This window comes from Triticum aestivum, chromosome 2D, assembly GCF_018294505.1.
Source record: "Triticum aestivum cultivar Chinese Spring chromosome 2D, IWGSC CS RefSeq v2.1, whole genome shotgun sequence".
Lineage (NCBI taxonomy): Eukaryota > Viridiplantae > Streptophyta > Magnoliopsida > Poales > Poaceae > Triticum > Triticum aestivum.
Window position 1 is genome coordinate 525,290,243 of NC_057799.1, and position 26,784 is coordinate 525,317,026.

General features: G+C 43.5%; 2 protein-coding genes across 4 annotated transcripts; both read left to right on the forward strand.

The window, feature by feature from the left end:
• The first annotated feature begins 1,737 nt into the window (after nt 1-1,737).
• On the forward strand, nt 1,738-22,099 carry LOC123054220 (BEACH domain-containing protein C2). 3 transcript variants are annotated; one of them, XM_044477941.1, is made up of 31 exons: nt 1,741-4,319; nt 5,615-6,402; nt 6,875-7,585; nt 7,678-7,812; nt 8,595-8,699; nt 8,828-8,941; nt 9,093-9,169; nt 9,280-9,361; nt 10,108-10,440; nt 11,333-11,940; nt 12,375-12,459; nt 12,731-12,925; nt 13,511-14,062; nt 14,144-14,287; nt 14,502-14,993; nt 15,891-16,039; nt 16,246-16,315; nt 16,420-16,503; nt 16,589-16,645; nt 16,715-16,783; nt 16,869-16,955; nt 17,033-17,149; nt 17,609-17,758; nt 17,864-17,948; nt 18,029-18,149; nt 18,957-19,053; nt 19,138-19,251; nt 19,680-20,046; nt 20,463-21,253; nt 21,342-21,464; nt 21,625-22,099. In XM_044477941.1, exons 1-31 carry the CDS (start codon nt 2,048-2,050, stop codon nt 21,709-21,711), a joined length of 9,261 nt encoding a protein of 3,086 aa, XP_044333876.1. In that variant the 5' UTR covers nt 1,741-2,047; the 3' UTR covers nt 21,712-22,099. The 3 variants fall into 3 exon arrangements, 2 of the variants coding, with proteins under 2 accessions (XP_044333876.1, XP_044333877.1); XM_044477942.1 differs by having other exon boundaries at nt 11,336-11,940; XR_006426084.1 differs by lacking the exons at nt 19,680-20,046; nt 20,463-21,253; nt 21,342-21,464; nt 21,625-22,099 and having other exon boundaries at nt 1,738-4,319; nt 18,021-18,149.
• A 1,919-nt stretch (nt 22,100-24,018) lies between these two features.
• Nucleotides 24,019-26,472, forward strand: LOC123054221 (uncharacterized). The gene is made up of 3 exons (XM_044477943.1): nt 24,019-25,111; nt 25,241-25,476; nt 25,635-26,472. Exons 1-3 carry the CDS (start codon nt 24,148-24,150, stop codon nt 26,292-26,294), a joined length of 1,860 nt encoding a protein of 619 aa, XP_044333878.1. The 5' UTR covers nt 24,019-24,147; the 3' UTR covers nt 26,295-26,472.
• Nucleotides 26,473-26,784: the final 312 nt, after the last annotated feature.

The window sequence follows — 26,784 nt, forward strand, 5'->3', positions numbered from 1 at the left end:
GAGCATCCGGATAAAACAAGTGATCGCCCATCGTTTGTTGTGCCCGGTTCCCTTTTGTGACTTTAATGCTCATCTGGACAACAGTTGACTGAGAGTTAAAACAGGAGGTTCCCCAAGGTCGCAACCCTGCCCCTTTGCGCTCACGTAATTGCTCATCATTTCTCAAGCATCATTCAGTTCACCTACCTTTTTACTTTTGTGAACCGGCATCAGCTCGTGTCGCGACTTTGCCGATAAATTCCCGTTGGCACCATTCATACACGAGACTCCACCCACAGATGCGAATCATGTGGCCGCTCGCTTTCGGTGGTACCTACGTATTCGGACGAGAGAAGGCCGGCTACACGCTCCCAGTTTACTTTTTTTTTTTTTTTTGCGAATGACGCTCCCAGTTTACTTAACACCGGAGTATGCGAAAACTTTGTTGGACTAGTAAAAGGATAGCAGCCAACACGTTTCGTCGAGTGCCTAGTTAATTAAAGGGAAAAAAAATCAGGCGAAGAACAGTAGAATAAACTGGAAGGACCTGGCCAGAGTAGACCTGGAGCCCTGTGGCTGGACGACGCGATCGACACGGCAGACGAACGCACGACCGAAACAACCACCGCCGGAACCGACCCACGGCGCGTAACTCACGTGCGATCCTTGCTCCCATATCGCTCCGCTCGCAGATCACAGTCGTGGGAAGGGGCGTCGGGTGTGCTGTCGTACCTTTCCTTCGTGTACAAGTCACTGCTGGGCCCGTTCCAGCGGCCGATCGCTGCTGCGGGCTCGTGCAATCAATGCTGGATCTGCTCTTGTACTCTTCTTAAAAAAAACCAATCCAAGGGCTAATCCTCGTTGGCTTTTTTTATAAGAGAAACTCCGTGAGCACCGCATGTCCGTGCCGTAACTCGAACTTGGGTGGGCTGGCAGCAACCTCAGCTGCCCAGCCAACGGATCGACGCCCCGTCCTCTTGTACTCTCCTTGATGTGTTGTGTTGGTCCGATTTTTCGCACTTTTTGTTAAAGCGAAGCTAGAGCAACTTTTTCTTTTTGAGTTGGAAGTTGGAGCAACTTTTTTTTGCATGGTAATACGTGTCTCATTTATAAGATGAAATTAAGTTACAAGGCACGTACACACCGACCTTACAGACCTGAAAAGATAGGATAAACCTATCCAAAAAACAGCGCCTGTCTCCCTCCTTGGACACCACCGAAGCGACCACCAAATGGACGGAAGACAGATCACCTCTATACGCGAGCTCGACGCGGCTCCATCGCTGATCAGCAGCTTTACAGACCTCCAAAATCGTTTGCCAGAAGCAAAACCATTGCCGTTGAACGAATCAGACCGGGGCAACATGTCCCCGGACACGCCATCAAGCTCCAGAACTGACATCCCCGCACGACTTTCGATGGTCTTGTACTTGGACCGAATACCTGCCAGTACCATGTAGTACCTCCAATTATCGTCTGCATTTCCTTAATATATAGTATATAATCTAGATATATCGTCTGCATTATTTTTCTTTGACGTGGCATCAATTGGTGTTTTATACCTTAACTTGTGTTTTTTTTAGGGATTAACTTGTGTTTTCTTAATGGCGCATCAAATGGTGTTTATGATCAAGTGATTAGCCGCTGGCTTGTTCCTTCAGTCGCCGCCAACACGGGCCCAGCTGGTAACCTCGCTTCCTTCCTTGACGGGCCTAAGCCCAAACCCGGAGCTGAAAAGTAAGCTGGACGTCTAGCTACTCCTTGCAGCCAGCCGCAACCCGTGAATCGGCCGCGTCCCCCTTCCTCTTCGTCAGTTCATCCACCCCATCCCGGATCTCGTCACGCATCGCCGCTGATCCCACCTCCCTCCTCGCGGCCATTCCCCCGGCCGCCTCTCAGTTAGATCTACGCGCATCCGCGCCCACATTGCGCGCCGCCGTTTACTCCGATCTCCTCCCCACCACCACCAGTCTCCGCTTCGCTGTCCCACTATCGTTGACCAATTCCGCTCGCATTTTTATTCGGAAGGCTTTCCTCGGATGCGGCGTTGATGAAGTGAGCCCTCGCCATGGCCGAGGACGCCCACGAGATGCGCGATTCCTCGCCGCCGCCTCCGGAGCAGGGCCCGTCCGTTCCGCTCGCCGACGAGGCGGGTGCCGAGGCGGCTCCGTCGAGTCCGGGGACGAGCGCGGCCACGCCAACTTCGCCGCCGGCGCCTCGGGAGCAGGGCTCCGTGGAGCAGCTCACGCCGCTGCCGTTCACCGACGAGGTGGGCGTCGAGGAGGCGGCGTCGAGTCAGGAGACGAGCACGGGCACGTCGGCGCCGCTCCCGACGGCCCGACAGCAGGGCCCCGTGGCGGAGCAGTTCGCGGCTGTTCCGCTCACGGATGAGGTGGTCGTGGAGGAGGGGCTGTCGAGTCAGGAGACGAGCTCGGGCATGCCGGAGCCTTCGCCGGCGCCTCAGGAGCAGGGCTCCGTGCAGCAGTTCGCCGCGGTTTCGCTCAGCGAGGAGGTCGGTGTTGAGAAGGGGACGTCAACTCCGAAGACGAGCACGGGCATGCCGGAGCCTTCGCCGGTGCCTCAGGAGCAGGGCTCCGTGCAGCAGTTCGCCGCGGTTTCGCTCAGCGAGGAGGTCGGTGTTGAGAAGGGGACGTCAACTCCGAAGACGAGCACGGGCACGCCGGAGCCTTCGCCGGTGCCTCAGGAGCAGGGCTCCGTGCAGCAGTTCGCCGCGGTTTCGCTCAGCGAGGAGGTGGGTGTTGAGAAGGGGACGTCAACTCCGAAGATGAGCACTGGCACGCCCACGATGCCGCCGGATCCTTCACCACCGCTGAGGAGTAGGCATCGGCCTCCGGGAGTGCCAGCTGACGCGCCGCAGGAGGTGGTGCGGGCTGTGGATGCGGCGGTCATGGGCAATCGTGGGGGTGGGATGGACTGCCTCCTCGAGATGGTCTCTGAGGGGCAGGGCGAGTTACCGCACTCCGTCGTTGACGTTCTGCTCGGAACCATGGGCGGCGTGGATGGCCTCGATGAGGTTAGGGACACCACTGGCACTGGCACTTCCCCGAGCATCATGTCCAACTCGGGCGCCGCCATCACTGCAGCGGAGCTCCTGCCTCACCTCCCCTTCAGCGAGGAGCCATCACCACGCACTCGTATGGCTGTGGGCCTGCACGCCGCGCTAAGGGCCTGCACCCGTAACCGTGCTATGTGCTCTTCGTCAGGCCTCCTAGCTGTACTCCTTGAGTCTGCAGAGAAGCTGTTCGTTGGAACAGGCCGGAGTAGTACTTCCCCGAGTAGCTGGGACGGGACACCACTGCTTCAGTGCATTCAGCTCTTGGGTGGCCACTCACTTAGTGTGAAGGACCTCCATTCCTGGCTTGGCTTGGTTAAGAAGGTGCTCGGAACAAGCTGGGCCACGCCACTGATGCTGGCACTTGAGAAAGCTATGGGTAGCGAGGAAGCAAGAGGTCCTGCTGCAACGTTTGAGTTTGATGGGGAGAGCTCTGGTCTGCTTGGTCCTGGCGATAGCAGGTGGCCCTTCTCAAGTGGCTATGGATTTGCTACTTGGATCTATATAGAATCATTCTCTGACACACTTAGCACAGCAACAGCCGCTGCTGCCATAGCTGCGGCTGCAGCAGCAACATCTGGAAAATCATCAGCAATGTCAGCAGCTGCAGCGGCCAGTGCCCTTGCAGGAGAAGGTACAATACACATGCCACGGCTTTTCAGCTTTCTCTCTTCGGATAACCAGGGTGTGGAGGCTTACTTCCATGGCCAATTCTTGGTGGTGGAGAGCGGGGGCGGGAAGGGTAAGAAGGCTTCTCTGCACTTCACTTATGCGTTCAAGCCTCGGCGCTGGTACTTTGTTGGGCTAGAGCACACAAACAAGCATGGTTTGCTTGGGAAGGGAGACAGTGAATTGAGGTTGTATGTGGATGGTAGCCTGCATGAGAGCCGTGCTTTTGATTTCCCGCGCATATCGAAACCGCTGGCATTTTGCTGCATTGGGACGAATCCACCACCAACTATTGCAGGCCTGCAGAGGCGTCGACGGCAATGTCCATTGTTTGCCGAAATGGGCCCCATCTACATCTTCCGGGAGCCAATAGGTCCAGACAGAATGAGTCGGCTGGCACTCCGGGGAGGAGATATACTTCCCACTTTTGGAAATGGTGCAGGTTTTCCATGGAAGGCAACGAACGACCATATTAAGAACATGGCAGAAGAGAGCTTTGCACTGAACCATGAGATTGGGGGCTCCTTGCACCTTCTTTATCACCCTAGTCTTCTCAGTGGCCGTTTTTGTCCAGATGCTTCCCCTTCTGGTTCAGCAGGTTCTTTCTATTTCTTCTTTTTACATTAATGTTACTATGATCGTTTTCCTTTATAAGCAGTACATTCTATGTTTATGGAGAATTAAAATTTGATTTAATTTACCCAAGTGGAATAGCTATGCAGTCTTGCAGGTAGAGAAACACTTTGTAACTTAGAAACTGATGCCTGAATTTTTGCTAAATCTCAGTTACATTTTTAGGCCTTCGGATCAAGATCCAACTATTGTCATTTCGCTTCATCCCATTTACAACATAAAGACTGAAATTGCAGTTAAGTTTGATTAAAATTGCACATTTTCAACACTGCATTTTTTGGTTAAATGATGTGCAATTTTAGATGACTGAGATTTACAGAAGTTATAGTCAACTGAGAATCAGCTAAACCATTTTTTTTCTTGGGCAAAACATAGTACTATTACGTTTTTAAGCCATATAAAGAGGTGGCGTTAATCATCTGCACAAGGGATAGTTACTATTTTAACCCATCAATTTTGGATGGGTCTTTCTCTGGACCTTCTAAAAGGAAAAAAAAACTATAGGGGAGGCCCTTTTGAATGTCCTATCATGGTCCAGCAACTTTCTCATTCTGGCCCTATAATAAAATCCTTTTGAAAGTTGTGTACGATCACAAATTGTAGCCTAAAAATTGTAGGATCCCAAAATAGGCCTTTCCCAGAAGACAACAGAAGATGCATCATACTCGAAAAAACGAGAGAAAAGATTTGAGAATTGCCATCAGCAAGGCATTCACTCTTGCATAGAAATCAATATTTTACTCATGAGTCAGTTCTTTAATCTATTTTTTTTCATATGATCCAAAAAAAAACAGATTGGGTTCCACTATCAACTGATAATGGAACAAAAACAAGAGAAAAACATCCATGTGCAAACTTCAAAGCTATTCAAACAGGTTCAAAGAGGCCTAAACAACCGTGGCCACTGCCACATGCGTAAAGGGGGGGCAAAAGTATAAAGAGCTACAAAAGGACACATCAACATCACATTATCTTGAGTCATCTAAATATTTGCTACCAATAATTGACAAATCACTGAGTCAGGATCACATTGTCTTGAGTCATCTATGCCATTTTCAGTGTGCAGAGCTATTTGATAATCCTTCTCCACTATATTGTATTTGTCATTGCTTTTATGTTATCTGTATCAGATTGTCAAGTTTTTGTTGTAGGAATGATGCTGGGACATTTGAATGTTGAAATTTTCAGTTACTTCTGAATGTACTGAGCAATGTTCTGTTATATATGATTTTATTGATGCTTTCTTCTGTTAAATTGCAGGAACTCATCGAAGGCCTGCAGAGGTTCTTGGGTTGGTTCATGTTTCACCTCATGTGCGGCCTGCGGAATCTTTGTGGGCCTTAGCTTATGGGGGTCCAATGGCTTTACTTCCATTAACTGTGAGCGGTGTGCAGATGGATACTCTTGAGCCTGCACTTGGTGAATTGTCGTTGTCACTTGCCACTGCTTCCCTTTCTGCTCCAATCTTCAGGATTATTTCCCTGGCTATTCAACATCCTGGCAATAATGAAGAATTATGCCGTACATGTGCACCTGAGCTTTTGTCACGCGTTTTACATTATCTGTTGCAAGCATCTTCAAAGCTGGGAAGTGGAGAAAAAGAGGGAGTGACTAATGAGGAGCTAGTCGCTGCAATTGTATCTTTGTGCCAATCTCAAAGAAACAATCATGAGCTTAAAGTGCAGCTTTTCAGGACTTTGCTGTTGGACTTGAAGATGTGGAGTTCATGCAACTACGGTTTACAGAAGAAGCTTCTGTCCTCACTTGCAGACATGGTATTTACTGAGTCTATTTGCATGCGAGATGCAAATGCATTGCAAATGCTTCTTGATGGTTGCAGAAGGTGTTACTGGGCGATTCGGGAACCAGATTCTATCGATAACTTACCACTTACTGGAACAAAGAGATCCTTGGGTGAAGTGAATGCTCTGATTGATGAGCTTTTGGTTGTTATCGAACTTCTGCTAGGAGCAGTATCTTCCACGGCTGCTTCGGATGATGTTTGCTCTTTGATTGGATTTATTGTTGACTGCCCACAACCTAATCAGGTGAATGGCACCTACCATTGCAAGTACATTGACTGTATGCTCTTAAAGATTGCATGTGGTTGCACAATATTGTTCTTTTGTGATATGTTATATACTACCTCCTTCCCAATATGTAGGTCCTTTCAGCATTTTTCCCATCCAAATATTTTTAAGTTTGATCATCTATAAGAGAAAAAGTACTCCCTCTGTAAACTAATATAAGAGCGTTTAGATCACTATTTTAGTATTCTAAACGCTCTTATATTTGTTTACGGAGGGAGTACTACGTAGCATCCAAAACGTCAAGTTGATATTAGTGAATCTATAATGAATTATAATTTCATGATGTATATTGATTTATTTTGGATAGGAGGACGTATTCTCTTATGAAAGTGTAACAAAGTATGTGTAAGATCGCCTAATGTGGCTAGCTTAATTGACAATCTAGTATGAAGCTGTTCCTTATGATCTTATGAAATGTACTCGTTGGCAGGTAGCAAGGTTGCTTCACCTCATCTATAGGCTGATTGTGCAGCCTAACATTTCTAGAGCCAACATGTTTGCTCAGTCATTTATATCTAGTGGTGGTGTGGAAGCACTTCTCGTTCTTCTACAGCGAGAAGCTAAAGCTGGCAATAACCATATTTTGGACAATAGTGCAAATTTAAGTGAATGTGATGTAGTGAGTAATGAGGGTTCTGACGCAAAAGCTATGACCGGTGAAGGATATTACCAGGATGATGAAAGTCAGTTAGCTGAACAGCATGAATCCATTGTTCATGAAGACACTGAACAGGAAGCTGCAAAAACAAATGGTGCTTCTTTTAAGATGTTGGGAGCAAAAATAGGAAGAAAGATTTCTAACTCTGAGAATCAGCTCATAAAGAATTTGGGTGGCATCAACTTCTCAATTACTGCTGATAACGTCCGGAATAATGTATACAATGTTGACAAAAGTGATGGAATCGTTGTTGGAATCATTCGCATTCTGGGTGCTCTAGTTGCATCAGGACACCTAAAATTTGCCTCGAGTTCTTCAAATCCAAATTTACCTGATGGTCTTCTGACGACAGTTCATGACGAAGGAAATACTATGTCAGAAGACAGAGTATCACTGTTACTTTTTGCGTTACAGAAAGCATTCCAAGCAGCCCCAAGGAGGCTTATGACTGCAAATGTCTATATGGCTTTAATTTCTGCTGCGGTACGTTGATTACAATTTCAGTTGCCCTTATTTACGCAAATGCCCCCCACAGTCGAAAGTTTCTACCCTTGATGTTGTTGTCTTGAATGCAGATTAATGTTTCTTCAGCTGATGAAAATCTGAACCTATATGATTGTGGCCACCGTTTTGAACACATTCAACTTCTGCTAGTGCTGCTCCGCACGCTTCCGTATGCACCAAGGTCATTCCAAGCTCGTGCTATACAGGTGCGTTTTGTTATTGTGCATGGTTCCAGTTGTCGTGTCAAACCTACTTTGTCTGCTTTGTGCTAGTTTTGAACTGCCATTGATTTCCCTCATCTTAACAGAAACTAGCTGCCCATACAGGCAAGGGAAAACTTGCCCACTGAGGAGAGTCAATTGATTCTATCATGTTGGCAAGGCCGTTGCTAAGGCTAAAATTATATCATGTTGTGTCCACCAAATAGTTTGAAATAAATGCTGCATACTCTTACAACAATTTTACCTTTGTGTTAAATAGACCCTCATAATTCTGAATTCATCTTATGCTTTCAACTTTTCAAGACAAAATAACCAAACACCTAGCTTTGCTAACCTTTCTTTCCTGAGCTATTGCTTATGTGAGCTAGTTTTTCCTCGCCTTGGAAAGCAAGGTGGCATGGGATCCAATCATGCCCTCAGGTTTTGGAGTTGTAACTTTGGTATTTTTCAGCTTCATTTACATTACACAAACCATTCTCAGTCAAACGGCATGCATACTTAGCAGTGGTCAAGGTCATCAGTAAAAGTCAGCGGAGAACTCAAAAGAGCAATCTACAGATATTTGTGTTATTTGTGTAGTGTAGGTGCGCATTGATGATGTCATGTCGCCAAATACTTGCACGTCTGCAACTCCGGATGCTTATATTTCATGATCTCCGTTAATTTTGTTTGCTCTATTCCATTGTTGCTTTTTTTTTGTAACCTTGTTTGCCAGCTTACCTGCTTATTTTCTTAGGGTCTCAAAATTTCCTTCTGTATCATTTCAGGATATTCTGTTTTTGGCTTGCAGTCATCCTGAGAATAGAACCACAATGACCACAATTGCAGAATGGCCAGAATGGATTTTAGAGGTTTTGATTTATAATCATGAGGTAAGTATCACAAGCTTTTGACATTATTTCATGTTCTAATTAAAATTATATAGAATGCACTAGTTTCATCGACTACATTTCGTACTGTGTTCTACCCATACCTCTAATTCAGATGTTTACAATTATAGAAGGGTAGTAAAAAATATGTCGATGGTGTAAGCATTGGTGAGATTGAAGACCTTGTACACAATTTCCTGATTATCATGTTGGAGCATTCAATGCGACAAAAAGATGGGTGGAGGGTAAGATAACTTCTTTTCCAGATCAATTTACTCAGAAACGCTTTTGCTTTTGGGTCGTGCAACCTTCTTTCTGGGTTTTGTTGGGTTGATTGTATCACTACCAGCTCCGCCTTGTAACTTGAAAGATTTTGCTATTGCTGTCACAACATAGGATGTGGAGGCTACAATTCATTGCGCAGAGTGGCTTTCATTGATTGGAGGATCTAGCACTGGAGACCAACGGTTTAGGTACTCTCTCTCTCTCTCTCTCTCTCTCTCTCTCTCTCTCTCTCTCTGTTTGCATGTATATGTGTATGTCTGTAAAGCTGAACTACAATCTCGGTACCTGTTCTTCTTAGGCGCGAACAGTCATTACCAATTTTCAGAAGGAGATTATTAGGTGACCTGCTTGATTTCTCTGCCAGGGAGCTTCAAGTTCAGGTAAGTGCTCTTTTCTCGACAAGATTTTCTTGCATTCTTATGCATGTCCAAGCTGTTGTTTCTTACATTCTTTGCTGTTACTACTTGCTTTAGTTGATTTTTCTTTGTCATGTGATGTAGTTTGTTTGTCCTGACCCATTTTAAGCCCTCTTTGTATCACCCAAAAGAATAGAAAAAGCACAGTAAAGGCAGGAATAGAAAAAGTGCATTGATACCACATAAATAGAAATTTCGTACTTCCTCCGGTCCATATTAATTGACGCTGCTTTAGTACAACTTCAGCGTTAATTACTATGGATCGGAGGGAGTAGCATTTTCTTCTGGTTTAAAGGGTTTTTATAGGAAAATACTCTAGGTATTGGATGCTGAAACGCAAAGAGGGCCTAATTTTTTGAAAAATTATGGGAAAAGGCGAGTGTAAATCTAGACAGATTCTGGGATACCCTTCAGATTGAACTAGTAGAACACCACAATTGATACCTTCGCATTTCCACAACCCCATTTGAACACGCAAGCGACACTTTGCACCTAGATGTAGCACTACAACGCCAAGAACATTGCACTGTTATTTATGATGTTACTGGGACGGCATATATCCAACTCCATTTGTTTTTTCTTTTGAACTTGAACAATAACTACCATGCTACTAATGTTACCTTGGACTTGAACAATATCCAACTCCATTTTTTACTTTATACTTTTATCTCTATTCGTAATGTGCCTTCCTTTTGCTTGCCCTGCAACAGACTGAAGTAATTGCAGCAGCTGCTGCTGGTGTTGCTGCTGAGGGCTTGTCTCCTGAAGAAGCAAAAGTGCAAGCAGAAAATGCTGCTCATCTCTCAGTAGCACTAGCAGAAAATGCAATAGTTATCCTCATGCTTGTAGAAGATCATCTGAGGACACAAGGCCAACATTATTGTGTGTCCCGTGTACTCAATAGTGTTTTTTCTTCCGCCTCCATTGCTTCGTCTGCTCCCAGTCGGACAAATTCATTGAGCAGAGCTGGTAGTGAGCATATGGATACTGGACTCTCAAGGCGGTCATCTTTGTCCAGTGATGCTGGTGGCCTTCCACTAGATGTAAGAAGTGCAGACTGCAGACATTTATATTCAAGTCAGTTATTGGCATTATTCTGATCAAATGGATATTTATTTCTAAAGGGATTAAAATTTGAGTACTTTTACATTTACCTTTATACGCAATATGGCCATCTTGGATAGATATGTTTCCTTCAAGATGATGTGTCATGTTGTTGGAAAATCATGATATTAACCTGGATTTAGACTTTTAGATTGATTTCATACTTTATCCATGTTCCTGGAATCCTAGCATATCATTTACTAGCCTTATATAGTACTCCCTCTGTAACTTAATATAAGACGTTTTTTGATACTGTCATAGATTCCAAAAACATCTTATAAAAAGTTAGAGTGGTAGTAGCTATTACACTCCTCATGGCTAGGATATGTAGCAAAAGTTTTTTTTTCAACCTAGTCAGCTTGCCCACCTTGTCCTGCATTGGCATTTAATACCGGAGCAATTTATTGCATGGGGAATGCTAGGATATTTCTCATTACAGGTATTGATCATGTTTGATCTACTGCAAATTGGATGTAGAACAGAGTGTAAGTTTTTTGTTTAACAGATTATAGATAGGAAGACACATTCCACTTTAATAGAGGTGTTCTACAAGAAAGTTTCTTGTAGTCTGTCTATTAGTGTGCACAAGCACTCACACGTGGCAGCATGAAATACCTGTGAAGTCGATAAGCACTACTGGAAATTAGGTTCCCTTTTTAAGATTTACCATCAATTTTGGTATTTTTTCTGGTTACCTAATGAACCTGCATGTAATCCAGTGTTCCTTTATGGCTTATGTATAATTTTAGATATTGCAGACAGATTGGCAGATAGTTTTTAAAATTTATTCATATGAGTGCTGCATTTATTCTTGATTCTGTGTGACCAAAGCAGGTGCTTACTTCTATGGCTGATGCAAATGGACAAATTTCTGCTGCCGTGATGGAACGCCTTACAGCAGCAGCAGCAGCTGAGCCATATGAATCTGTCAAGCATGCCTTTGTGTCTTATGGGAGCTGCATTGCAGATCTCGCAGAAAGCTGGAAATACAGAAGCCGCTTATGGTATGGTGTAGGCGTTCCATCCAAATCTGATTTATTTGGTGGTGGTGGAAGTGATTTAGAATCTTGGAGATCTGTTTTAGAGAAGGACTCAAATGGGAATTGGGTTGAGCTTCCACTTGTGAAGAAATCACTCGAAGTGCTGCAGGCACTCTTGTTAGATGATTCTGGACTTGGTGGTGGTCTTGGTATTGGAGGGGGGTCTGGCCCTGGTATGGGGGTTATGGCTGCACTTTATCAATTGCTAGATAGTGATCAGCCATTTCTTTGCATGCTCAGAATGACTCTTGTTTCGATGAGGGAGGATGACAATGGTGAAGGTGATGCTCTTTTGAAGAACACTAGTATAAAGGACGTCATATCAGAAGGAAGCCTGGTGCCATTTGATGGCAACAGTCACTCATCTACAAGGAAACCCCGGCCTGCACTTCTTTGGAGGTACATACTATGCACCATCAAGTATCAATTATCAAAATGGAATATGTACTTTTTCAACTGCAGGAAAAAAAGATTTACAAACTATACTTTCCCATTGAACTACCAGAATCCATTTCGAGAGGAAAAACGTTAACAAAACTCAAAGTTCACTTGATACCTTTTAACTGAAAACTTTAGGAGAAAATCCATTTAGCATAGCAGAGTCCTGTGCTAAGAATCTCTGATAGGAGCTGAACATTTGTATATAAAATGCGTTGGAATAGTCTTTCATGTTGAAAGAAATCTTCTTCATACTGTTTTGCCATTATGTAATAATATCCAAAACTTTGATGGAAGAACAGTTGCCTTAATATATTACATAGGTGGTCAGCCTGTCTATTCTGGGCTACTATTATGTTAATTTTGATTTTACTGAAACTCTTATAACTGTACAGTGTGCTTGGCCCAATCTTGAATATGCCTATTACTGAGTCGAAGAGGCAGAGGGTGTTGGTTGCTTCTTCTATTCTCTATTCAGAGGTGAGTCTGTTACTTTGCCTTGCATACAAGCATGCCACGCCCTGATAGTCAATTTCATTCCATGCTCTATTCTTTGCCTACGATTCTAATGCCGAAGAATAACCTGTCTGTCCGAATTTGTAAAGCTACTGTGATTTATTAATCATTGTGTGATAACTTAGTACATAAATGTTCATCACGTTACACGTTCTGTAACTTCTTATTTATTAGAGATAGTAATCTGGACAGTAAAAATATCATATATTTTCATGCTATCTTGCTCGTGATGCAGGTATGGCATGCTATTAGCAGGGACAGAAGCCCCCTAAGGAAACAGTACATTGAGCTGATTTTACCACCATTTATAGCCATCCTAAGAAGGTGGCGGCCACTTTTGGCTGGTGTTCATGAGCTAACTTCTTATGATGGACGGAATCCACTCATTGCTGATGATCGTGCTCTGGCAGCAGATGCACTACCCATCGAGGTACTAACTGGTTCTTTGTAAGCCAACCATAGTCCCGTCAGTGAAGTTACATAGTGTTAATGCTGAATTCTGCATCAGTGGCATATTGCACTAGCAAAATATGGTGATATGTGTTATGCTTGTTTTACTCGTATCCTCTCTCTTTAAACTGGGAAACAGCAAGTCCACGGAATATCTTGTTATTTTGCTTACCTTAGTCCATAAATGGAAGGTTGGATGGGTCCAATCACCCATAGACTCACCATAAGCTGATAATCTTAAAATAGTCTAACATGATTTATCTAGCTTCTCCTAATCTGGTAATATGATTCACACCTGTTGACACTCGCCCTACCTTCTGATCCATCTTATATTAGTCTCTCAGTGTAGCTATTGTCTGCTTGACTTTTTTCCCCTTACGTATTTGGCAATTGGTTAGCATTTTTGTTGTGGACACTTTGATATCTAACTAACCTGAACTCATGTTACTAAATATTCAAATGTGCTTCGTGCCATTTATCATATGCTCATAATTTGTCACAAACTTTGATGAAAAAATGCTGTTGTGTCTTTGCTAGTTTAAAACTAACTATCAGATGTTGCCAGGCTGCTCTTTCAATGATATCGCCTGGCTGGGCTGCTGCTTTTGCCTCACCCCCGGTTGCAATGGCATTAGCCATGATGGCTGCTGGTGCCTCCGGAACCGAAACAGTAACACCTCAAAGGAATACCTTGAGTAGGCATGACACTTCTTTGCCAGAGCGTAAAGCAGCAGCAAGATTACAGACCTTCTCAAGTTTCCAGAAGCCTGTTGAAACAATGCACAACAAGCCTGGGTCCATCCCAAAGGACAAAGCAGGAGCTAAAGCTGCGGCATTAGCTGCTACACGTGACCTCGAGCGGACTGCTAAGATTGGTTCAGGAAGGGGTCTTAGTGCTGTAGCAATGGCAACATCAGGACAGAGGAGAAGTGCAAGTGATATCGACCGTGCAAAGAGGTGGAATACATCTGAAGCTATGAGTGCTGCTTGGATGGAGTGCCTGCAATCAGCTGATTCTAAGCCTGTTTCAGGAAGAGAATTTTCAACCCTTTCATACAAATATGTTGCAATTCTTGTTTCTGGTTTTGCCTTTGCACGGAACTTACAGCGAGTTGAGGTAAATCCACTTGGAATATTTTCATTTCCGATGCTTAGAATTTACTACCATACATCCTATAAATTTTTGTTCATGATGCAGATGGAGAGGCAAACACAAGCTGATGTGCTGAATCGGCATCGTGCATCAACTGGAGTTCGAGCATGGCGGCATCTTCTTCACTGCCTGACAGAGATGGGAAGACTATATGGACCTTTTGAAGAACCCCTGTGTACTCCTGATCGGGTATGTACAATAGCTAGTTTATTTATTTTATCTCTGTTTTCGTGCCCAGCTTCTTTATCATGACACACACTTTGTTGACCGGTACATCTGGGAGTAGTTGAGTTCTTCTCATGTAAGATTCTTCACATCTGCATGAAAAGAAGCACTGTGTCAAAAGAGAGAAAAAAGCTCTAGGACAAATCCTGATATATCTTTTCACTCCTGCATTTTGCAGATTTTCTGGAAATTAGATTTTACTGAAAGTTCTTCAAGAATGAGAAGATTTATGAAAAGGAACTATAAGGGATCTGATCATTTGGGTGCTGCTGCTGATTATGATGATCGGAAGCTTCTTAGTGCTGCTGTGCAATCAAATGAATGCAACCCCAAGGGTGCAGACTCTTCATTAACAGACACCATTCCATCAACTGCATCGGTAGTAATTGCTGAGGCCATGTCAGTGGATGACAGAAATGAGGACATTGAGCAGTTAGAATCCGACACTACTCACAGCAGTGCTGATCAACTTCAGTCCTCATCAGCAGATCAACAATCGATGAAAAGATCAGTAGATTCAAGAAGTTCTGGTATTTCTGCCGATCGCAATTTGGTTCGATCCACAGTTGTTGCACCTGGATATGTGCCAACTGAAGCTGATGAGAGAATTATAGTTGAACTTCCATCATTGATGGTGCGACCATTGAAAGTTGTGCGTGGAACCTTCCAAGTAAGCACTGAGAAAAGTTAATGCTTGCCAGTTACGAAGTTCTAGTGCCATGAGCAGTCCTGAAAATGCGAAGCTGAGCTTTGATGGTGTAGAGTTTAACTTATCTTGTAGGCATCCTTAATCTAATGTGTTCTTATCTAGAATTCTGAATTTCAAAATTTAGGGTCCGTTCTCTTAAGATTGGCTAGTTAACAATTTAGCTACAGTATATCACATACGTTGCAGTTATTACCAATAAAGGTTGCACTAATTTAACACAATATTTTGCCATAGTGTTTTATTCTGTAGTTCAACGGTTTCTCAAAATTACTGTACCATTTCAGTTGAAGTAGTGCAATAATATGGCGAGTTTCTTCTTTCCTTTGATGTAGCATTGAGTTCCGTAGCAGGCTACAAACTGTTGGCACTTCTGTATGGATGGATGAGAAAGCTTCATGCTACCTCATTATTAATAATGACTAAAATTGCTTCCTACTTCTGATTTATGTATTCTCTAGTGTAATCATCTATGATCTATCCCTTGTAATGATATATGTTGTGTTAATATTCCATTGTTTGAATCATGCACTCCTTGTGTGTTCTAGTAAATGTGTACTCCCTCCGTCCGAAAAAGCTTGTCTAACAAGCTTTTTCGGACGGAGGGAGTACATGAAAACAAATCTGTATTTTTTTTTATGGTATCCAACTATACATACATGCAAACATATGCACAAAAATATGATGTCAATATGCGTAGGGGTGCACCCGATCTGCTTTGTGCTTAACCACATAACTTTTTCATACGAAACTATGACTACGGAATCACAAGGATCTATATGATGGAATTATTCTCCTTTTTCTTCAGTTCCCACTTAAGCTGTTAGCTGGTATCATTCACACCTGTAATTTTGTTCCCAGGTAACATCAAAGAGGATTAACTTTATAATTGACGAGCATGCAAGTGACAGTAATGTGGATGATCATGCATCCACTAGTGGCCAATGTTATCAGCAAGATAAAGATCGGAGCTGGTTGATCTCTTCTCTACATCAGATATATAGCAGGCGGTAAATTTTATATTCTGATCTGGTTCTAATGTTAAAAGTTGATTCATACATACTCCTATGATGCATATACCCTGTTCTGTTGGAACAAAAGGTGTCTATGCTTTTGGACTGAATAACTGTGCAGCATCATCTGTGAATCACCACACCATGTAGTTTAGAGTTTATTTTCCATTTACTCATTTGGTGATTTTGTTGACTTGTTGCAGGTACTTGTTACGACGAAGTGCTTTGGAATTATTTATGGTAGATAGGTCAAATTTCTTTTTTGATTTCGGGGTACGATCTTTATGATACTCTACTATAGTGGTTTAGGTCCATGCCTGACACAGATTAATAACTTCCTTACACTTTTGTGTCTGAATTTCTTATACTTTATCTAGGATATGGAAGCACGCAAAAATGCTTATCGGGCGATTATTCACACCAAACCACCTAATTTGAATGACATTTTTCTAGCTACCCAGGTTAGTGCAACGTTTTTTTTCTCCTAATCTCCAGTGTTGTCAATATGCAATGATGATCAGCAGTAATCTATAATATTTTGTTCAGAGAGCTGAGCAAATCCTTAAAAGAACTCAGTTGATGGAGCGCTGGGCTAACTGGGAGGTACGCAAACACTAAATATGTTTCATTTTTGTTGTTGTTTCAAGATCTAAGTATGTCCAATTTCTTCAGATTAGCAATTTTGAGTACTTGATGGAACTGAACACTCTTTCTGGGCGCAGTTATAACGACATAACTCAGGTCAGTTTGATGCACATAAAGTTTGTCTAGCCTAAATGTCTAATAAAGTAACCTATCATTCAACTAATCTTATATGCTTGTGCAGTATCCTGTTTTCCCCTGGATAATTGCTGATTACCAGTCCAAAGTTTTGAATCTGGATGATCCTTCTGCATTCCGTGATCTTTCAAAGGTTGATCTCCTGCTATTATTGCTTCTATCTTTTCCCTAATTGTGTAAACTGCTAACCGTAGTGGATATTTGATGCAGCCAGTTGGAGCACTAAACCCAGAACGACTAAAGAAGTTCCAAGAACGGTACTCGACGTTTGAGGATCCAATCATCCCGAAGTTTCATTATGGTTCACATTACTCCAGTGCTGGCACGGTATAATCTTCTTTTTATAGCTGAACCAAATGTTTATCTATAATGTCAGCTAGGTACTATCTCCCGCTGAAGGATTTCCAATCATATTCTACTCTCTGGGTCTCTGTAGTTCTCAATAACTTTTAGCTCAATCAATTTGTAATGTGCAGACTAAAAGATGATATCGTAATTACCGTATAAGAGCCTACATGTTATGCTTGCACATGGCTTTTCCTACATCGGTGAAAACTCTGCATGTGCATCGTATTAATATTAAGATACGACTGTTGATAGGTTCACCCTTCTGAATAATTTTGGTTGGCTACCGGTCTGCTTTTGCTGATGCTGTTCATTTGGTTAGGAGACATAACATCCAATATTTAATTACCGTTGGCCTACAATTCTATTCTGTACCCCAAGTGCTTTTTTTGATGCAAAACCATTTGAATATTTTCTACTGATAACTAATATTCATTGCAGGTCTTGTATTACCTTTTCAGGATGGAGCCCTTTACCACACTATCTATACAATTGCAAGGTGGCAAATTTGACCATGCTGATCGCATGTTTTCTGACCTTTCTGGTACATGGGATAGTGTTGTGGAAGACATGAGTGACGTAAAAGAGCTAGTAAGTTGTTGGTGTCTCCAGTATGTTTTCCTGGATGTTGATTGGGTGGTACCGACATCCATTCAGGGTTTGCTCCAATTTTATTATATGGTAATTTTTATGTAGGTCCCAGAGATGTTTTACCTCCCTGAGGTATTTACCAACATAAATTCTATTGACTTCGGGACAACTCAACTTGGAGGAAAGCTAGGTAAATGCATTTTCCCCTGTGTAGAAGTACGTATCAGAATACATGATTGCAGAGTAATGTAATACTGAACAGCATTGCAGATTCTGTAGAGTTGCCTCCTTGGGCCGAGAACCCTGTTGATTTTGTCCATAAACACCGGAAGGCTCTTGAGAGTGAGCATGTCTCGACTCATTTGCATCACTGGATTGATCTAATATTCGGGTACACTGTTCTATTCTATTTTACTACTTTTGCAACCTACTCCCTCCGTTCCTAAATCTAAGTCTTTTTAGAGATTCTAATAAGTGACTACATACGGAGCAAAATGTGTGAATCTATACTCCAAAATATGTCTATATACATCCGTATGTAGCCTTTTATTGGAATCTCTAAAAAGACTTATATTTAGGAACAGAGGGAGTATTTCTTCATGGAATGTTGTGTGCTTGAGCGCACACTCGAATATACCCACCATAATTTGGTGGAGACTGTTAACTAGTATAATATATGCATTATTGTAAGTAGGATGACCATGCTTATATGGCCAATCTAGTAGGTTTAATCCATGTGACCCATAACTCTTCTGTATCTTTCTTTCTAATGTACTAAGATGCAAAGCTTCCATATGATGATTGTACCTATGATGGTTTGAACTTTCTTTCAAGCATTACCTTTTTGTCACCATTAGTATGTTATCTCTTTTTCCATCAGTATAACCTAACCTCATAAACTCAAGCCCCTTTTTGGATCGAAATCGAGCACTTTTGATGCTTAAAAAAAACATAAAATCCTTTGGATGGAGCATCCTATTTTTAGTTTGGAAAAAGATTTATGTAATGTAGCAAGATGAAGGATCTGGATTTTCAGTATTGGCAAATTCAACCTTTGTGTTTTTGTGCTTATATTTTGTGTCTGACATCCATGAATAAGGTAGGACACCTGGTTACTTGCTTTATGAATATCCTACTTATGTTTTGCCTGCACAATGTCTATGCACAGCTGTTTTATCATGGAGACTTCCTTTTGCAGATATAAACAGAGGGGTAAAGATGCGGTAATGGCCAACAATGTGTTCTTCTACATCACTTATGAGGGAACTGTTGATATTGACAAAATTGCAGATCCAGTAAGTATTATTTATTTGATTTGGTGTTACATGGTTTTGAACCAGTTTCATTTGGCTGCTGATATTTTACTGAAAATGCTTAAGGTGCAACGGCGAGCCATGCAAGATCAAATAGCCTACTTTGGACAAACACCGTCTCAATTGCTGACTGTCCCTCACATGAAGAGAAAGTCATTGAGAGATGTCTTACAACTGCAGGTACTTTATATTAGCCGATGCATGAGTTCAAGTATTTTTTTAATTAACCACAATTAGTTAAATTGGGTTTGTGTAGCTAATTGAGTTTTGCCTTTTCCCATGCTAGAAATGGAAATTCATTGCCATGCGAAGAAGTGATATAAAAAAAAATACTCCCTCCGATCCATAATAAGTGTGGTGGAACTAAAACCACGACACTCATTATGGATCCGAGGGATTAATAATCTAGCTATAGTTCTCCATTACAGAATTTTAGGGTATGGTTGTTCTTTGAATTTAGTGTATCTCCATTTTGTTTATCATGCTTCTTGATAGAAGAGCACTACATCCCTGCAAAATAAATACGTAATAAAATTGACAACCACTCTTAACAGCTCTTACTGCCTTTTTTGTTTTGCATGACCTGACCCTCATGATTTACTATGCAGACCATATTCCGGAATCCAAGTGAGCTTAAATCTTATGTACTGCCTAATCCAGAACGCTGCAATGTCCCTGCAAGTACCATGCTTGTATCAAATGATTCTATTGTAGTTGTAGATATAAATGTGCCCGCGGCGCATGTGGCACTTCACCAGTGGCAACCAAATACTCCAGATGGCCAAGGGACACCTTTCCTTTTTCATCATGGTAGAAATGCTGCAAGTTCAACAAGTGGTGCATTCATGCGTATGTTCAAAGGATCCACTAGTTCTGGAGAAGATTATGAGTTCCCAAGAGCTATAGGGTTTGCTGCTTCTGCAATCCGTAGTTCAGCTATTGTTGCTGTCACATGTGACAAAGACATCATCACTGGTGATTATTTTTCTTACTGTTTGTCCTTTGGATTTATTATCTGCATACCAACACTACCTTTTGAAGAAACCTCAAATTTACAATCACGCACAGAAGATACAAAAGAAAAGGCCTTCAGGATTGACACTGGCTTTATTTGTTTTCACACCTTAAAATTGACTTACTTTGTATCTTCTGTAGAGTTGGTTTGAAGCTGAATCTTTAGTGTAAATGTAGAATACTGCTTCCTCTATCTAAATAATTTTTAAGATTTTTTGGTAGATTTTTAGACCAAAGTGCACACCCCTAATAATGCCATTCTAGAATTTTGTTTCTTATTATCAATTCTGCTATGATACTTTTAAGCCGCTTCTATTGTTTGGTCTTTCGATGCTGCTGCTAATGCCATCTCTAATACCATTTTGTCTTAACAATAGGTGGGCATGCGGACTGTTCGGTGAAGTTGATCTCCCCAGACGGAGCAAGGACAATTGAAAGTGCTTCTGGGCATCTTGCTCCAGTAACCTGCCTTGCACTTTCCCCTGATAGCAACTACCTTGTGACAGGGTCTCGAGATACTACAGTTATACTCTGGAGGATTCATCAGGCAGGCTTTATACATAAGAAAAATCCTCCTGAACCTCCACCTGCAACACCAAGGACACCACGCAGCCCTCTTCCTACTAGTCCTAGTAGCATGAGCAACCTTTTAGAAACCAGGAAGTGTCGAATCGAAGGTCCTATGCATGTGTTAAGAGGACACCTTGGAGAAGTAATTAGCTGTGCAGTTGGTCCAGACTTGGGACTTGTTGTATCCTCGTCAAACATGTCTGGTGTGCTGCTACATTCTTTGCGGACAGGTCGGCTGATAAAGAAGATTCATGTAGCGGAGGCGCATGCTGTATCCTTGTCTTCTCAGGGAATCATATTGGTTTGGAGTGAATCAAAGAAAAGATTATCTAGCTTCACAGTCAATGGAGTCCCTATTGCTACCTCAGTTCTATCACCTTTTTCTGGGGGAGTTAGTTGCATTGAGATTTCTATGGATGGTCATTTTGCCCTGATTGGAACTTGTTCGTCCAGCAATTACAAGTGTGAGGACAATACTGAGGTAGCAGATCATGAGCCCAACAAATCAAGTCGCAAGGTTGATATATCTGAGCAAACTGAAATCAGGCAATCTGTTAACGTGCCTTCGATCTGCTTTGTTGATCTGCATAAACTTAAGGTTAATAAACAAACAAATCTAAAACAAGTTTCTGATTTACGTTGTTTGTCATTTGATGGAAGTCTTACCAGAAACGTTTTCCTGCTAGGTGTTTCATACACTGGAGCTTGGAAAGGGCCAGGACATCACAGCAATTGCATTAAACAAAGAGAACACTAATCTTCTAGTTTCTACTGCCGATAAGGGCCTAATGGTTTTCACTGATCCTGCCGTGAGTATACTACATATGTCATTATAAATTTTGCATCAGCAATCCAATTTTACCACCTTATATGCGAGCACTTAATCTAATTAGAATGTTGCTAGTTGCATGGAAGTTTGACTTGTGCAACTTTGAACCTTCTTTCTGATTTGAATTGGTAATGTTGCAGTTGAGCCTGAAGGTAGTGGATCAGATGCTACGCCTTGGCTGGGAAGGTGACGGACTTCTTCAGTCATCAGAAAGCCATCGATGTTAAAAGTCATTACTTGCTTATAGATTGGTGACGCCCATTCGTTAGCATAGGTAGGAGCAGGGTACTGAAGCAAATGGGTGGAATATGCCATATGTACAAAACGAAAAAGCAATAGGCGTTGCGAGTTAGGCTAGGTCGTATACTGTATCCAACTGCTCGTATAGTCAGAGATAAAGTGGGAACGCGTAGACTTGCTGAGCAACAGTATGATCCTTCTGTTGCGTCAGTTTTGCCTTGTAAATTCTCGGCCGTTCTGTAGAGTGCGTGAATAGATACTTAGCATCTTTGCCAATGTAATTTTGGCTGGTCGCTGCATACCATTTTGATGTGAGTTTTGACTGTTGGTAGCAATAACTAAAGAGTGTTGAAAGGTGTTGGACTAAGTTTTTTTATCAGTTGTGATCGGCATGGGCGGCTGCAGCCCCTATTCATCATGGTTACCTTGCCTTATTTCCCTATTGAAGTCTTGTTTTGTTACATTCTTTTGACTGCGTTCTGTCATTACTTTGTTAGGGCTATCTTGTCGCACATTGACCTTTGAAGTCTCTACATTATTTTCCAACCGATTTTTTTGTTGCCAAAGGGCCAAAAGAATGGTAGTAATATATTTTACTCAAATCAGTGCACAAAATTGTCCCATGAACTTACTTGCCGTGCTCACCTGCGCCTGTACGAGCTCCACTGCCTCATATTTGTGCTCCAGCGCCTCGTCCTCCTTTGACGCCTCGATCGTCTAGAGCTGCGCCGCCCCCTCCGTGAAGGATCTACGCCGCTTGCTGTGCGAGCTCGGCTGCCGCTTGTGAGGTGTAGAATTATGTGCGAGCTTCACTGCTTGTTTGCTTAGGCCGAGGTATAATCTTGTGAACGTGAGGGAGATGGTAGTCTGGTTCGGCTCCGACCATGCACCACAAGTCCACAACAAGCTAGAAACATCAACAACTAGCAGATGGTAGCAGTGAGCGCAGAACAATAGCTAGCAAGCGGCAAGCAGTTAGCAATCAGTAGAAAAATCTCCTTAGCCGAAGGGGAGCGATAGGCGCCGGCGCGCCGGCCCAAATTTGGGCCGGTCGCAGCCCAGGCGTTGGATGTGTGCATGTACGGCCGTTAGATCTGGGCTCCTCCTGTCGTCTTCTTTTCGAAAAACAAATCTGAGCGATGCCGGTGAAGAACACGAGCAGCATGGATGAGCGAACGAGCAACCTCGAAGCACCGTCACTTCGCCGCCGGTCGCCGTCCTCGCCGGTGGTCGGTGCCTCCCAAGCGTTTCTCGCCGACTTCACGCATGCAACACCGAGCGCTTGCAGGTTGCAGTCACAAAGTGCCATGGGTCGCAGCTCCGGTTAACGACGGGGCGCAGCTCCGGTGGCGGCGGTCGCCGGCCGCAGCGCTCCATGGACGAACTCGCAGTGTACCTCCCCCGGTTTCTGGTCGCAGCAAAACCGCCTGCCAGTTATAGCAAACGCGAACAACGGTTGCAGCAAAAAAGCAACTCCTATCATTGCCGCACGCCATTGTCAGCTTACCGCTCTCTCGTTGAGGCTTTTTCAGAAGCGGGTTGAAGCTTTCTCATAGTCGGTTGCAGTTTTTCTCTGATTTTCTTCGCCGGTCACCGCCAAAGAAGGGTGGTAACAAATTATGTCGCCGGTCGTAGCAAAAAATGACCGCGGTTGCAGCAAAAAATGTGTTCACCGCCGTCGCATGTTTAGCATCACCATTAATGATGTAGCAAATCTCGATGATGGTAGTAGCAAACATTTACGACGGATGCAGCAAAAACACGTCTCGCCATATAACCAATGCAGCTCGCGCGCTACAGGTTGCAGCTCGCCTTGTTGCGGGTTGTAGCAAATTGCAACAATGATGGTAGCACTTTCACAGATAGAGGGAGAGGAGAGGGAGGGTCAAGCTGGAGACTGCCCCTCATGGCAGCACCTAGGGGGGATGTAGCAGCATCTGTGGGGGATTGTAGCAAATCGCGACTATGGTTGTAGCAGTTTCAAAGGTAGAGAGAGAGAGAGAGAGAGAGAGAGAGAGAGAGAGAGGGGAGATCAGGAGAGGGACGGCCAAGCTGGAGAACCCCCCTCGTAGCAGCACCTAGGGTAGCCATGGAGCTGTGCTCTAGCTGGGGAAGAAAAAGGGAAGGGACGAGTGGAGGAGAGAGCTACAGAGAAAAAATAAGAGAAATACAGTGCGTGGGCCAGAAAAAAGTATGAGTGCGTTGTCTCCCTGGTCGTACGATCCAGTTGGATCGCGTGGCCCGCGCGCGTCCGGCGCAACGGTTTGGCCGGCGCGCCGGGTGGAAACGTTTCCCTTAGCCGAAACCCTAGCAAAGACCGTCTCTTCCTCTATCTAATCTAAATCTAAAGGAAAAGAAAGAAGGGCGACGGGGTTGGCGGCGGAAAGACAAAGAGCGGCGGAGAGCGGCCTCGTGAGGTGGAGATGGAAGGGGAGGCGAACGGCGAGAGTGGTGAATCTGGAAACTGCATCGGCCATGGTGCTGACATCCAGAGGAGGAAGCATCAGGAGACAAAATCGGAGATTGAAGTAGCCAACAAGAGAGGTCAGGTTGCGGCATTGATTTCCGCTTCTGTTGACACAAAATTGGAGATGGGGGAAACTGAGGGGATGAAGGAGAACATGCTGTCGGAGATCCAGCACGAGGGGACAAAATCGGGGACTCAGTCGGCCACGGAGATGGTCAGGGCTGAGATCTGCTCCTTACTCAGTCGTATCTCCAAGAAGGTCACGGAGCTGAAAGCCGAGCAGAAGCTGAGGATTAGCGACTATAGCAGTGACGAGGTCCATATCCACATGGATAACATGTACAGCGAGGTGACAAATTTGCTGCAGATGATGGAGAAGGTGCAGAACAGCGAGATTCCCGGCAAAGAGCAAGTCTCGGAGAACATCGGTGTGGAAAGGATTCAGATTAGGACTGAAGACAAGGGTGGATCAGCAACCAAGAAGCAGGGGCTGACCTACTATGAATATGGACTGAATGCAATCTTCAACGGGTTGGATCAGCTTTGCACCCGGTTGGATCAGATGGGACATCTTAGTTACAATTCTCAATTGTTCTCCGAGCTGTTCAAGGAGTCGGTCAACATGACCAAAATCAGGTTAAGAGCCAGAATCAAATTGGATGAGGTGGATGAGACGACACCAATAATTTCCGATGATACTCTGGAGGCAGCCAACGGGAAGTGCGAGGTGTCGCCGAAGATTTCCACTTCCACAGAGATAAAATTGGAGATAGAGGAAACCAAGGAGATGGGAGTTAAAGCAAAAGAGAAGCTCAGGAAGGCCATGATGCACAATAAACAGGATGAGGAGTTCTTTGATGAGTACCGTCGTGGCTGGGTATCGAATTGGTCCAGATTATATGGTACCTTCACAGAGACGAGTGAGTAAACATTCGTTCATGCCATATATCTGCTCATTGTTCATTGCGTTTCTTCTTTCCAACTGCATGTATCAAACAAGCATACTGCATACATAATCTCTAAATAGTCTTCCCCTCTGATGGCTGCAGCTTCATTGAGTCCTATGCACTTTACACACAGTACACCAGGAAACACCCCATCTGCGGCTTTTGTTGCTAGCACTCTGCAGATTTACTCCATCCAAGTTAAAGAAATAGAAGATGTTCCAGGCTTGAAGTGGCCGATGGAAGTGTACGGCGTGATAGCTGCAAGAGACGATGTGGATCACAATCGCAACATACTCTTTTCCCGTCGAAGGAATAACTGCCAAATACTCAATCAAGAGGTCCGTTTAGTATTTTTCTTCCTATTTTATCTTTCCTGGTCCGTTAATTAGTTATGACTGATGCATTTAGAAATACACATCTTGTTAAGAACACACATCAAGCGATTGCCCACTAAATTGCTAGCTTAGCAAAACTGATTAATGAATGGTGAATGCAGGATCCTTTTTTGCACTTGACTGGCCCGTCTCGTGCAATTGTATGTGAGGAACCTGTTCATGTGGAAATCAAGCTCAAAGTGAAGGCTGGAACAGAGTCTGAAGATATTGCGTTGATGACTCGTGTCTGGTATTACAGCGGTAAAGTGTCATGTACTCTATATACCCCTGTTGTCGGAGGCTTATGCACAATGGTGTTAAGCTCAGAGGAACTTCATGAATCAGTCCAGGCTACTATCGTGGGTATCCGTCTCCGTGTTCCTGAAGAGACACCAAGTCTTTTCAAAAACGGTGGCAGAGTTGTTTGCTTCTCTCTGCCTCGGAAAGGCAGGCCTCGGAAAGGCAGGTTGCCTAACAGTACTCACCCTTTATTTCGGCAAGTTGTGCTTCAAGATGGAGCAATGACTAGTTGTTCAAAGGGTTACCTTAATCTGTCAAGGCATGTTGTCTCTGTAAAATTATGTGGAACGCTTGAAGTTGTCATACATGCTAACTCGCAGTCTGGGGCTATCAAAGGTGAAGTATCCATCAAGGCCCAGAAATGCAATATAACTCAGGATGTGTGTCACCTTGGCGACTCTGAGCTGGAAATCACAGTTGCTTGGTCCCGTCTAGTTCAAGACAAGCTGTGGATCTCAATGGAGGGAAGTGAGGAAGTTTGATTGTGCTCAGGCGTTATGAAAGCTGTCAGACTTAGTATTTCCAGTGTTCTGTATTGTAGAAGTGTATTTTGTATTTCCAGTGTTGTGTATTGTATTAGTGTATCCTATTATGTAATGTGGTACTGACCAGTATGTCACAAAATATCTGACTGTTTGTGTATAGGTCTTGTTCTCGTCAGCTTTTTGTTATCTATGCTAACACTCTGGCAGCATTGTTCTTACTTAAATGATTCATTCAACAAATCTGCTGAAGTGAAAAAGCCTGAGCGAGTAACGGAGTTCCACCCTATTAGACTTGTAATGTACTCTGCAAACTTATCTCCCAAGATTCTTGCAAACCGGTTGAAGGAGATACTGCCAGAAATCATCTCGCCAACACAGTCCGCATTTGTTCTGGGGAGGATGATTGCAGACAATGTGTTATTGGCATATGCGATTACTCACCTGATGCATAGGAGAAAGGGTGGTCGTGTGGGGCTGGTTGCAGTCA

What these genes read in the sequence shown, in the direction of transcription:
- LOC123054221 (XM_044477943.1), top strand. Translation starts at nt 24,148, where the DNA reads ATGGAAGGGGAGGCGAACGGCGAGAGTGGTGAATCTGGAAACTGCATC. An exon ending in TGGTACCTTCACAGAGACGA is followed by an intron (nt 25,112 to 25,240) that starts GTGAGTAAACAT and finishes TGATGGCTGCAG; the next exon opens with CTTCATTGAGTCCTATGCAC. An exon ending in GCCAAATACTCAATCAAGAG is followed by an intron (nt 25,477 to 25,634) that starts GTCCGTTTAGTA and finishes TGGTGAATGCAG; the next exon opens with GATCCTTTTTTGCACTTGAC.
- LOC123054220 (XM_044477941.1), top strand. Translation starts at nt 2,048, where the DNA reads ATGGCCGAGGACGCCCACGAGATGCGCGATTCCTCGCCGCCGCCTCCG. An exon ending in CTGGTGGCCTTCCACTAGAT is followed by an intron (nt 10,441 to 11,332) that starts GTAAGAAGTGCA and finishes GTGTGACCAAAG; the next exon opens with CAGGTGCTTACTTCTATGGC. An exon ending in GTTATAACGACATAACTCAG is followed by an intron (nt 16,784 to 16,868) that starts GTCAGTTTGATG and finishes ATGCTTGTGCAG; the next exon opens with TATCCTGTTTTCCCCTGGAT.